Here is a 14,339-nt window from a genome sequence, read left to right on the forward strand (position 1 = left end):
TCCCTGTCTTTTATTTCCTTATTTCCTTAACTCTTCTATCGTCATTTCATTCTCTTTTCCCTCTCTCCTCTCGTCCTCTTTCGTTTCTTCGCTTTCCTTCCCTGTTTCTCTCCATCCTTACTTCGTACTTCCAACCTCTTTCATCTATTTTTTTATTTTTCTCAATTTTCTCCTCTCCTTTCCTCGCCTCCCCCCTCCTCCTTCGTTTCTCCTCTCTTCAGTCTTATGTCCCTTCTCTTTTAGCTCCTTCCTCCCCTAACCCTTCTCTTCCGTCGACTTTTCTCTTCCTTTTTTCCTCTCCCTTCCTCTCCTCCTTCTTCATTCCTCCTCACTACTTTTCCATTTCCCTCCACCGTTTACGTCCTTATTTTCTTACTCTTTCTCGTCTCTCTGTTTTTCTTTATCTTTTATTTTTCCTCTCCCCTCTTCTCCTCCTCCTTTTCTTTCGATTGTACAGGTTCTTGCCCTCTGCTTAAGACGTCCCATTTTTTCCTCCCTCGTTTTTATTTTTCTTTCTTTCACAGCTCATCCTCCTCCTTTTCCTTTTCTTTTTTTCTCTCTTGTCTCCCTTCTTCTACCCTACTTTCCTTCTCCTTATCTTTCTCTCCTCTCCTCTCCTTTCCTCTCCTCTCCTCTCCTCTCCACGTAGAGTTCTTATTGGTGTGTGACTTTCTCCATGCCCTAATACTCCCCGCTGTTTCCCTGTCTTTTGTAACTTCTCTTTCGACCCTGCCAAGATATCATTCCTCCCCCTCCCCTCGTTCACCATCATCACCGTCACCATCAGTATCATCATCATCACCACCGCCATCACCATATATTCCGTTTTTCCCTTCTCAGAGGATTTCTGCCCAGTTTTCTTATTATCAAAATTACCACAATCTCGTTATGTCTCAACACACCTGTTTCCCCCTGTCTTTTTGTTGATTCTCTCCAGACCCTGAAATCCCTCCCTCCCTCTTCTCCCCCACCCATATTTTATCCCCTTTCCCAGTCTCCGGTAGGGGAGGGGGGGAACGGTATTGGTAAGACGTCCAGTTCCTATCTTGTTTAACCCAAGTTCGATTATCGCGCCGGTCAGACTGGTGGACTCTGTTTTCCTGTAGTTTCTATTTACTCTGTTGTATATATTGGGACTTTGCTTTTGTATTTTCATCTGTTCTTCGTAACATCTTTATTTTTAGGTACGGCTGGTTAATATCCTTTTGCACGTAATTAATGCATTGTAGGACGATATTAAAATCATTTAAACAATCCTGAAGAGAGAGTAAAGTATAATAAACAATATAAATCGCCTTAGTCGACGAGGGTACAGGCCTTGGGAGTAATGTGGACTTTTGCCGTTCATGTTCTAGAGGAAGACAGAGACTCAGAAAAATTTGCCTCTACCTGCTTTTTAATGCTTCTTTTGTAGACAGGCTTATATCTACAGTATGTCATTATTATTATTATAATAATAATAATAATAATAATTATTATTATTATTATCATCATCATCATTATTATTATTATTATATTATTATTATTATAATTATCATCATCATCATCATTATTAATAGAAGTAGTAGTAGTAACAACAGTAGTAACACCCACCACCCACACCACACCATACCACGCCACACCACGCCACACCACGCCAATGTCTCGTCCCCTTTTCCCCGCCTAGAGGATTTCTGGGTAGTTTTCTTATTATGCTGATTAGCCTGTCTCTTTCCCCGTGCAGCTCCAGGTATCATACGATTAAGATGTTTTTTCTTCCCATTTTCTCGTGTTTGCTTATGTTTTCCTTAGTTTTTTTCGGTGTTTGGTTTAGTTTTGGGGATTTCACTCTCTCTCTCTCTCTCTCTCTCTCTCTCTCTCTCTCTTTCTCTCTCTCTCTCTCTCTCTCTCTCTCTCTCTCTCTCTCTCTCTCTCTCTCCCCACCCAAACTTTCTTTCTCATGTTATATATATATCACTTTAATATCGACACTGCCTGCCTCAATAACGCACAAGAGGATACTGAGATGTAAGGTGCTAAATAAATCGCTAAAGAAGGGGTGTTACGAAATCTTCAGAATCACTTAGAACACGATCATTAGTTCCCTCGTAAAGTTAGGTGTCATATTCGCTGCCCAAGTACCAGATTGCCTGACTTTATAATTACTCTCTCACACTGATCATTTATTTTTAGCCAATTGTTGTTAGTGGTGGTGGTGGTGATGGTGGTGGTGTTGATGGTGGTGGTGGTGGTGGTGTTATTTTGTTGATGTTGTTGTTGTTGTTGTTGTTGTGACCCTGTACATGTGAATGTAGAAGAGGTGGACTGCTGACTAAAAGTTTCCTACAGTCCTCCATTCTCTTTTTTTGGGGGGATAAGGAGGAAGCCAAGAAATCATTTACAACGCTGGGTGGTAACCATATAACCAAACCATACGTGCTCCCTACGTGTCAGCAAGGGGGTTGGTGGAGGTCTAGTGCCCCTCCCCGTAAAATAAATAACTCAAAGTCAAATGGCCACCCCTTACGGGATTGTGGCGTCTGGCAAAAGATAGATAGATAGATAAATAGATAGATAGATAGGGAGGAAGACGAGAAATGTTCGTATACCCGGGCAGCGGAGTCGTCCGGTTACATTAGTGCCACCACTTGAAGGCTTCCCCCTCCAACATCCACTTTGTTCTTCAGACGATACTGTTCTGCTTTGGAGGAACCTTTGGCAGTGAGAGTGGGAAATAAGGTTGTATCGAATCTTTCCAGTTCCAAAAGCCTCTCCTGAACTGAACAAAATCGTCTGGGGGTAGGAAGAATAGAATACCCACTAAATCGTTGTATTCAAGGGGTTAAGAGGCTTCACAAGATTTCTACAGTATCTCTATAGCTAGGCATCACTTCAGCTAAGGACGAGACGGATCATTTTTTCATCTTCATCGGTGCCTGTTCCGTGAAGACCTCTCATATCCGTCGAACACTCCGTTGGTGGCCAGTTTTCACATCGTAATCTACTTATGTTTTATTATGCAAAAATACCGGTACGTAAATAAATGAAATAAATACAGAACCATTGTTGAAACCTGCAAAAACTTAATCTTGCCGGAGAAAAAAAAAAAAAAAGAAAAAAAAGAAAGAGGTTAAAATCAATATCCGTTCATTGATCTTGTGAAAACTACTGATCTACTGTATTCAGAATCCCTCAGTTAACACTCACACTCCTACGACCCACCCTCAGTTGAAGAAAATCGTCTTGCGTCAGCTGGAATAAAATGCTTGCAGTTGTCCTTGCCATGAGAGGGTTAAAGGCACCGGTGTTAACACTCAGGCTCCTGTGACCCACTCTGAGCCAAGTAAACTCATCTGACATTATCTGAAACAAAATAAGAGGAAAAATGAGCTCGGCATTCAGTAGTTATTATATTTTTTCTAACAGTAAGTTTCGTAAAACATTGTCTTTAAATTTCGTGAAGTGGATTGTCTTTCACCCAATCATCAGAAAAGGCTGAAATGATTAATACAGATTATTACATACCTTACTTATTGTATTTTATTTCGTTTCGTTTCGTTTATAAAAGTCAGCTCGGATGCGTCGGCGTTAGTCTCCTAATAGCGGTTGTCCATGCTACTCGATTTCTAGCAGCCTCTCAATTTAGTCCCTTATTCGTGAGGTCACACAGTATGACCTCGTTCCAGTCTTTTACGATGCCAGGTATTTTCTTAAAACTAATTTCTGAAAGCTGATTGTCTCACCTAATCATGTGAGCATAGTGTTAGGGGGCGCCCCCCCCCCACACACAAGCTAGCGTGTGACCAGGGGGGGAGGGGGGGAGCAGTATGGCCCATGCCTGTGTCGTCCCCCTCCCCCGTCCCCCCTTCCTTCTCCCCCTTCCCTCTCCCCCTCGCCTTGGCAATAATGACACAACTCACTAATTTCACCTTTCGTCACCCCAGCTCAGATTTCCTCCGGCAACACGGAATATCGAATTTTTAATTATGTTTTGTCTCTGCCTGCAGTTTATGGTTTATTTCCGTGACGTATAAAATCTCTTAATTATGATGTATTAATTTGTTTATTAGCTGCCCCACCATCATTAAGACAAGATTTGCATATCAGAGCCAGAGATGACAGAGGTTTAATTGGGCGACACATGATTCCCGGCCTGTGGGGCTTGGAACATTGCAATTCCAAGGTTGTAAATATGGACTAAGGTAGCGGCGTAGTTGTGTCAGGATATAAGGTAAAGTCACTGATATCGCTCTGTTTCCTTGCTATAGATTATGAGACAGTGAACAACGACTTTTGAAGCACACCAGTGTATTCTTCGGAACTCGACAGACGTTTCAAAATACTGTGAAAGAGATTCGTAATTGTTCGGCTAGGATGTGTACACAGTATTATTGTCCGCGACTGTACATTATAATGTCTACGTTGTACTAAGGGAAGAATCAGTGGTACGGTTCAGAGGATGTGGTACAGTTAGAGCGTAATTCAAAGGATGTGCGTAGGGGGAAACAAACTATGCCCACCAGTACGACAGGTCCGAGAATCGAGCTAAGGTTCTTCCATTTGTGACTTGTATGTGCTAACCAGTGCACCACCGGCGTCCTCATTGGAACAGTACATTTCCTAGGTTGTCAAAGAGAATAAGAAGGTGGTGTGGATGAGGCACTATATTTGGTATGGTGCAGTCGTGGTCAGCTGTTTGTAGCCCATCATGGTCGGAAGGAAGGACGCTTGAATCGAGAGGTGCTTCTTCACAACAGCTCACTTCGGACACGCACAAACACACAACCCCCAAAATCACTAGGTTGGAGTGCACATCAACACTGGGTGGGCTGTTGTGCAGAAACACCCCTGGATTCAGTTCGCCCTCCGACCAAGGTGGGGTAGATGCAAAATGGTTATCTCAGGAACATCTGAAACGTTAACCCGGTGGACTGCAGGCTAAGGTTTCTCTTCCGTAGCGGTCCACCATCCACTTTCTGGGAAATAGGGAGAGCTGAGGGACATTTGTATAACCGAGCAGCTCCACTTCCCGGTCTTACTGGTGCCACCACATCAAGGGGTCCCAATCCAAAATGGGGAGGGGTAAAAACTGTGGATAGCAACTGTGCATGTTTCTTTCTCCGTCCTTGTTTTTTTGTGTGCTAAGTATAGAACTGTAACTCATTGTAACTGTAACCCGATCTTCAACACCTATACAATGGACATGTTTTGCTCGTTTGTTGCGTCTATCAAATGCAAGGTTACAATTAACACTACATTCATATTTACTGCTAATGTTTCTGATACGCATATTATTTTTCAGCTTCTTTATATCAACGTATACTATATCTTTGCAGTCGACCAAGGACAGTATTGCCTTCCACACACACACACACACACACACACACACACACACACACACACACACACACACACACACACACACACACACACACACACACACACACACACACACACACACACACACACCAGTGATAAATGAAAATGATTACCCTCTAGTGCCGCTACCAACAAGATATCAGGAGAGAGTGATTTAAGAAACAAAACGGTGATTGCTTACTGCCACCAACACACAGCCACCTCTTCCTCCCAGCTCATAAAATAATCCTCACCTAGACCAGTATATTCCAGTCCCCCCTCCCTCACACACCCTTAATCCCTTCAGCATGATTTCATGTAATTTTTCTTTTTCAAGCTACCACCAGACGATTTTATTCAGCCTCAGGAAACCATAGCTGTGAGGAGACTGATGAAAGTCATACATATATACCCCTTCCCCCAGTTCGAAAAATCTCCCCTAATTTGAAAGAAATTGTTAAAAGATAGCATTGTAAAAATAGGAAAGACGATCTCGAAATCAAAACATTAAACCCTTCCTCAAGCCCAGTAGTCACTCCATTTCCCTTGTTTAACCTCCTCAGTTACCCTTACATTAATTTCATTTCCCCTTCTTTAAACCCCTCCTCTAACCTTACACTCAAACTCTATTCCGCCCCTTTAATCTCTGTTCCCTACGCCAGCACTCACTCTATCCCTTCTCCTTTAAACTCCCCTCTCCTACCCCAGTACTCACTCCAACCCTCCCCTTTAAACCACTTCCACTACCCCAACACTCACTCTTCCCCCCCCCCTCAACCCCCTTCACCCACCCCAACTCTCACCTAATTCCCCCTCCCCTTTTAAGCCCCTTTTCCTACCTCATCATTCACTTTTTCCCCCCCCTCCCCCTACCAAAACACTCACTTCATAACCCCCTCAGCCGTCCCCGTCTCCCCTTCCAACCAACACTCACTCCAGCCCCCCCCCCTTCCCTCCGTAACCCTTTTCCCTCTTCTCACCAACAGTGCCACAGTAACACATAGTAGTCTCACTCTCCGTATAACCTCAGAGTGCGGGGGTGAACGATTGTAGACCCGAGTATTGACATGGTTGTTGGGTTTGACTGATGACTCGGGTTGGCGTGATGGACGAGTGACAGAGTGTAGTCCGATTCTGGTCTCTTTTCATTGTCATCCGCGCCCTGCTGAAGTCATCATCATCGTTCCCTGATTTTGGCAGTGTTCCTCGGGCGTAATGTAGGTGCGGGGCGCCGGGAGGGAGAATTTATTGCTTCTCTGGGAACGACATAATTGTGTGTCGAGTGTCATGACAAATGGACGCCATCAGAACCGGGCCAGATAATGGGTAAAATTTTCGACTTGTCTTGACAATATTTCACAGAAAATATAAATGTTAACTTGATTTATGTCGTTGTGCTTGCCTGCGGGAGAGGGGCTCTGAAATAACCATTTTTTCTTCCAAGAAAGGAAAAGTTTGCCATTCCCTGTGAGGCGACGCGACTTTCGTGATGTCCGCCAATGAAACAAAGTTTGCAGCACGATTTGCGCAATTCCGCCTTAATGATGACTGATTGACCCAGTATTTATTCCTTGCCATAATTTTTAAGCCTTTGTGGCCTTCACCTGATGCAGGCTATAGTTGGCATGACCACTGTGGTGTTCTCGAGGGACAGGAGTGACTAATTTAGACTTAAATCTTTATTTTCGGCGACTCAGGCAGCAGAATCAAGACAGGAAGCCCTGATTTAACCCGTTTGTAAGAGAACGCTGTAATAACTGAAAGTAAAACTACAAAAAGTACCATGTGAGAAAATTCACAAATACAAGAAAGCTTTTATCATATTAAGTAGAAAATTTAAGACAGGAAGCATCATGTCAGGCATATAAGAAAGTAATGATATACTTAGCGTTAAAAACAGTTAGGATGAAGTGGTGAGAAAATTCACTTAAAGTAACAGAAGTAAAACAGCTTGTATCATAGTAGGCTATATTAAATGACAACTACAAGAGTTAAGAAGCAAGATGATATGGTGATATAACTTGAGGTAGCAGAAATCGTATTAAGGTTGAATCATAATGTATTTAATGACAGAGTAGCAGCTTAGTGACTGTAATTTGTGTTGTGTGCTACAGGATGCAATGGAGGTGGTGAGCGTGGCCGCCAGTGTGGGTGAGGTGCTTGGGGGTCCCCAGCCGCCTGCACCACCCACCTTCTCTCACGACCACACCATCCACGACCACGCTGACCATACAGGTGAGGACCATTACCCAGCTACCCCGTTCACTGGTATATGTTGAAGATGCTTTTGCTTTGTTGATATTGCACAGCAAATTTATTAAGTGCTGGAAAGGGATGCTTTAACGCGGTGGCGCTGATATACCCAGGCGACTCCTCTTTTTGGTGATATGTCCCTCGATTCACTCCTTATCCCCCGAAAGGAGGATGGTAAATTGCAGGAGGTCAATATGTCTGACAGTCTGCAGTCTACCGGGTTCACTTCCACAGGAGGCTGGGGCCACAGCAACGTAACATCATTTATAATTAGGTTAATAACATTGTAAAGTAAATAATGGACTGATAAGGAAAATGATCAATTTGATAATGTTGTAGATTAAATTGTGAGTTCATGATACTGCAGTTTAAGTAACAGGCTGATGAAGTTGAAGAGTAAATAACAGGCTTCATGTTATAACCACAGAGCGTGCCCGAACTGACGAAGATGAAGACGAAGATGAGGGAGATCTTAGAATGGACACAGACCAAGACGTCATCAATGAGGATACGACATGCGCTCCTGAGGACGCCTCCGAGGAGCCCTCAACAGTTGACATCAGTATCCTGCGGCAGAGCACACAGAACCGACCCGCAGAGGAGGAGTCCAACCCAGAGACAGACCCCGCGGCCCTCGATGATGAAACTACGGGCGACCAGATGGAGTGTGATGACCCGGAGAGCGCCCCGATGTTCATAGATGATGACTCTTCCTCACGGGCTTATCCTGATACTTCCAGTGACCTGCCTGTTGGCTCGCCCTCCGCTTCTTTACCCATGCCAGAGGCCTCTAGACGCAATAAACGCAAAAATTTCAAGCCGAGGAACATCGTATACACATATAACACAGACAGTGAAGACAACGAAGGCACCAGCGATGCCGAGAGTCGCTCCCAGCTGGCAGCATCAGACTCCCAGTACGACTCCACCAACACCGATCTACCCCTTGACCTGTCCGAGACCCCAACGCTGAGGCGGTCACTGTTGCCCCGCCGACTAGACGACGCCGTGGACCTGACTCGCGGGGCAGGGGTTAATGTGAGTGACGCCAGTAGTCCCAGCGCCCACCCACGCCTCAACGCCTTGCTTGCACGCCCCACCTCACCCTGTCCCCACGATGAGGCTGGAGGTGTTGGTGGCAGCAGCGAGGCCTCCGACATGAAGGAGTACGCCGAGCTGACCATGAGGCGCCTCCTCGGTCTCTACGGCCTAGGTGACATCTCCGAAAACCTGGCACTTCCTCCAGCAGTACTCTATTCAGGTAGGTGGCAGGTGTTGTAATTTCCCCTCTCTCTAGCAGGTGTTATCTCTCTCTCTCTCTCTCTCTCTCTCTCTCTCTCTCTCTCTCTCTCTCTCTCTCACACACACACACACACACACACACACGCACGCACGCACGCACGCACGCACGCACGCACGCACACACACACACACACACACACACACACACACACACACACACACACACACACACACACACACACACACACACACACACACACACACACACACACACACACACATTCACACGTCATCACCTCGCTTTGTCTGCCTCCATCACAGTCGCTCATTCATAATCACTCACACACCACACTCATCGCTTTTCCTCCTGTATCAAACTTGTCTCATACTCGACCGATGTTCTACTCTATGTTGTACCACGGGGAACACTGGGTCACTTTGCTCCTGAACTATCTATGAAACCTGTACCTAACTAGTTTATATATACTGCTATTTATCTATCACATGTCATTACCGCGAGCGAGTAACCTTTCAACCGGTCTCATTTATTTATTTATTTAATCTTAATCTGGGCTATCTAACATTTCCTCATTTTGTTATTTAAAATTGCTTTCCCCTAACCCGTCTTCTTCCCTTGCTGCCCATTCTTTTCCCCTGTTTTCTCTCACCTTTATTTCGGTTTCTTTTTTTTCTCATGTTTCCTATAGTTAAATTTCTGCCTATTGTCTTTTCCCTACTCCCTGCTCCTCCTTCCTACAGACTCATCCTTGCTTTATCTACTCCTACTCCGTTTTAAATTTTCCCATTCCCTCTTTTCCCTATTCCATCCCCTCTTTTGGTTACCCTGTCCCCTCCTCCCTTCCCTGGCCTGCCCCTTGAAGCCTCGGAGTGATAGGAAGAGTCAGAACGATCGTAAAGAAGAGCGCTGCTGCCGTAACTCGCTGCTGTCGTAACTCGCAGTCTCTTCTGTCTGCCTGAGCGACTGTCGGAGCTATATTGGTTGTGGTCGTGGGATAATTTTTGTTCTGGTTGTGGTAGCGGGATTGTTGTGTTTAAAGTTGCGGTGGTGGTTTTGGTCGCGGGGTCGTTGTGTGCGGTTGTTATGGTTCTGGTAGTTGTGGTGGTTGTGGTTGCGGCTGTGGTTGGGGTTGCGGGCGTGGATATGTTCGTGGGATCGTTGTGTTTGCATGTGTGGTTGTGGGCGTGGTTGCGGTTGTGGATGTCGTGGTTGTTATAGTAGCTGAAATAATAGGTGGAAATATGATTGTGATTATGACTGGGTATGGAGTTTTGGCAGGTGTGTTTGTGACTGAAGAGAAGTTGTGGTTGATTGGTGTGTCATTCTTGTAGTTTTCGTAGTATAAGTAGTGTGAACTTAGGCAGAAATGATTGTGGTAGGCGTGGTTGTGACTGGTTAGGAAGTTGTGGCAGGGATACTTATGACTCTGAGAAATTGTGGTTAATGAAGTTGTGACTGGTGTACGATTGTGGTAGTTGTTGTGGGATAAGTAGTGCAATAGTAGGAGGAAACGTAGAAGATGTGGTTGTGACTGGTTAGTGAGCTGTGGTTGATTTGCATATGACTGGTAGAAGCTATGGTTATTAAGGTTATGTGGGGTTCTGGTTGTAGTGATAATCGTGGTTGAGACTGTGGTACCTGATCGATGTCGTGGTATGAGTCGCACGGTACTAGGTGGAAATGTGGTTGTGGTTGTGGTTGTGACTGTTTAGGGCTCATGACTCAGGAAGAAGTTGTGGACGATGTGGTTAATGGGGTGTGGGGTTGTGGTAAATGTGGTTATGGCGGGGTAGGTGTTATAGCAGGTGCAATTATGGCTGAGTAAGAGACATAATGGAAATTTATGGTACGGGAAAGTTGCAAGTGCTATGGTTATAATGGATGTAGTAATGAAGTGTGCAGTGTGGGTTGCGTGACTGTGGGGGTTATGGTCTCATGTATATTGTTTTTTGAAGAGGTTATTATGATGGATCTTTGTGTGAGGATGACTGACTGTAAATGATATACTGTAATGATGTGCATATAGGAATGATTGTTGAATATTTGGACCTATTATCCGAACTATTGAGTGAATCAGTCGACATGTCCCCTTGTTTCGAGATTACAGGACTGTCAGTTTTAAGTACTCTTTAGTCCATGAGAACGGATATACCAACCTACTATCAGTACTGAAATGAAACTGGTGTACAGAGCAAGAAAATCAACCATCATATGCACTTAGCCCCTCCAGCCAGAGGACTTACTTTTATTGTGTTCTTGCTATCCCCAGACGATTATTTTTAGTTCAGGATGTATTTTTCGCACCGGATGTGTTACTGACTCCTTTTATTAACCCTTTTACCACCATGGGCTCTCCTGTACTAAATAAAACCGTCTGACAGTGTCAAGAATTAACTACAAAAAATTCATCATTTTGAATTGAATAAGTACAAGAGCGGAAACCTGCAAGCATATATGCAATTAATACTGAGTGTAACTGCTTCCGACAATTAATATCACTGTATAATAATTCCACTGTTCCCTTCCTGCTGCCGCTGATCTCCCCGCCTGCTGTCATGCCTGGCTCCCTCCTGCTAAGTCTCATCATCCATCTCCACCCCTCCCCTCGCCTCTGCAGCAGTGCTAATCCATTTCTTATCCTAATTAACTTTCTCTTTCATGTTCGCATCCTTTGCCTCTTCTTTTTCTGTCATCATAATTTTGACCTCTTCCTTCTCCTCCTCCTCCTTCCCGGCTCCCTCTCTGCCTTCCCCTCCTCATCTGTTTCTTTCCTCTCCCTGCCCCCTTCATCACCTTCTTTTCTCTTCCCTCTCCCTTTTTCTTCACTCCCCTTCTCCTGCAATGATCTTTTCTTTCCCTGCCCTTGCAATCACCTCCCATTACTTCCCTCGCTCTTTAAATGCAATCATCTTTCCTACATATCCCTTCTTTCCCTCTTCTTTCTTACGAGCGTTTTCTCCCCTCCTCTTTACCACTCGTTTTCATTATTTAGTGTTTCTTTTCACACTTCTCCGCTTTAATCTATTTTAGTATTCTTTTCTCCCCACTTCATCGCTTCTCTCCAATTACTGTGCTCGTTATTCACTTAGCACATTTTCCTACCCCATCTTGTTCTTCCACGTTACAACATTTTCTTCCAGACCATTGCACCTTTTCCTTCGTCTAACTTTTTCCTTGTACCTTTCTTTTTTTATCTACAAGTTTCCCGTAGTAGAAAGTTTGTTATTTCAGGCCCTCTCTCCCTCCCTCGCTACCCCAGCCACTCTTTCCAGTCCCGGCACTTTATTTCACCAGTATCCCCATACTTCTTCCTCCCCACACCTCTTTCACACTTCAGTACTTCTTTCTATCCCAACACTTTATTTTACCTTGAACACCTCTTTCCATATGCCCCACACTTCCTTCGCACTTCAGCAATTCTTCCCAGTCCAAGCACTTTATTATACCGTTACCTCAGCACTTCTTTCCCCACCCTCACACTTCTTTCACACCTCAGCACTTCTTTCGTCACCTTATCTCTGACGATGCTTTATGCTTCTCACACCTGTCGCTCCGCCCCAGACAAGAGAGGGACTTTAAATTTGCGGCAACGTAGAGTCCTGTTTCGTCAGCGTGTTATCGTAAACATTAGCCCCCTCCCACCTCTTAGGCACCTTGCTGTTCCCTGAGATTGATGTCCCACTCTCCCCCGCCCACCACACCCCCACACCCACCCAACACACCCATCTCAGCAGAACAAACACCCGAGACACTCACCTTGGGACTTAAAAATGCAGCACGGGTGATTGTTGAGATTTAATATAGGGTAGAGGGATTTCTCGGGTGTGTAGATGAAGACTTGTTGGGTGGGGTAGGGTGGGTTAGGGGTGTGTGCGTGAGTGGGCGGGGTTAGATGAGGAAGGGTGGAGTGGATGGGTGGGGTGGAACATGTATGTGAGTTTGGCGGGATACTGAGTGGATGGGATTGAGAAGAGTGGAATTTATGGAGCTGAGTGGATTGAATGAGTATAGATGGGTGAGTGGGGAGGGGATGGGTGTGTGGGTGAGTGGGTGGGATGGGCAGTGTGGAGTGCGTTTGTGTGGGTATGTGTATGGGTGGGGTGTATTTGTATGGTAAGGGCTGTGTGTCACTAAGAGGGACGAGGAACAGAAATGTGTGTGTGTGTGTGTGTGTGTGTGTGTGTGTGTGTGTGTGTGTGTGTGTGTGTGTGTGTGTGTTTAAAAATGTTGATAGATGGGTTGGAGTATGGGTGTGGGTTAGATAGCATAAGTACACACGTGTATGCAAAAATGTTTCTGTGTTCGTATGCTGTGTATGTGCACCGTAGCGTGATTGTGTCTGTTTGTGACTTACCGCCTTCTTGTGTAAGGGAGAGAATAAGCCCGTAAAGCAAAAGAAGGGCTGAAAAAAGAGAACAAGAGAGAGTGTAAAGAAAATGAAAAATGAGGACCTGAGAGAGAGAGAGAGAGAGAGAGAGAGAGAGATTGTCACTTGATCCTCTCCTCCGTTTTAATGAAAAGCCATAACACGATCTGGCCACGACGGCACTGAAAGCGAATTAAGAGAGGAATCTACTTAACCACTGCAGTCTGATGATGTATTCTCTCTCTATCTCTCTCTCTCTCTCTCTCACACACACACACACACACACACACACACACACACACACACACACACACCAGACGATTTTACTCTTCTTGACCTAGACTTCCTTCAGTATGATAGGCGAAATTTTTTTAAGAAGCAAAAAAAAAAAAAAAAATGGAAGAGGACGCCCTTAAGATAAAATGGTAGAGCTTCATTTGTGCTTTATGTGGAGAGAGAGAGAGAGAGAGAGAGAGAGAGAGAGAGGGCAGAACCAGCCATAAAGCGCGATAAAACCCCCAAATAAACCCCACCGCCCCTCCCCCAAGGTTTATCATCTACGTAACCCTGATATGCGACACTCGTTAATTCCGGGTTGCTGGGGAAGGGAGGCTTGCTTGACACTTATCACAGTCTCTCTGGGCTACGGTGGCGGTGAACGGTGAATCCTAGTTATTAAGTCTCTCTCTCTCTCTCTCTCTCTCTCTCTCTCTCTCTCTCTCTCTCTCTCTCTCTCTCTCTTCATGAAATCCACAATAGATTATAAAAAAAAGTTGGCTGGTAACCCTTGCAGTACGAGTTACATGTCGCCTCACCCTTTTTTTATGTAATTTTTTTTGCTATTAAATCTGCAACAGGTTATTTAAAAAAAACATTTCTTAGCCCTGCCTGGTCCATGAAGTCTTATTTTTCATATATGTTCTCGTTGCAAGTCTCTTTCTTGATGTTAATTTCTGTTGTTAGGTCCACAGAAAATCACAGAAATGTTGCAAATTATCTCGCTAAGGAAGAGGACGTCATTTTATTTCTTTAATTTCCGCTCGAGATTTATTTATTTATGTTGGAGAGGCTAATGGAGGCTGTATGAAACCTCTCCAGTTTGAAAAGTCTCTCCTGAGCAGT

The 14,339-nt window shown here is 44.7% G+C and overlaps 1 protein-coding gene across 1 annotated transcript in view; it reads left to right on the forward strand.

The window, feature by feature from the left end:
- The first annotated feature begins 7,457 nt into the window (after window positions 1-7,457).
- LOC145397744 (zinc finger protein castor homolog 1-like) overlaps window positions 7,458-14,339 on the forward strand; it is a 479,323-nt gene continuing 472,441 nt past the window's right edge. The window contains exons 1-2 of the mRNA XM_080270764.1: window positions 7,458-7,572; window positions 8,018-8,851. Of these exons, the coding sequence (XP_080126890.1) occupies window positions 7,458-7,572; window positions 8,018-8,851 (949 nt within the window). The remainder of the gene's footprint in view (window positions 7,573-8,017; window positions 8,852-14,339) is intronic.

This window comes from Coenobita brevimanus, chromosome 43, assembly GCF_032717465.1.
Source record: "Coenobita brevimanus isolate Jiangsu-jjx chromosome 43, ASM3271746v2, whole genome shotgun sequence".
Taxonomy (NCBI): Eukaryota; Metazoa; Arthropoda; class Malacostraca; order Decapoda; family Coenobitidae; genus Coenobita; species Coenobita brevimanus.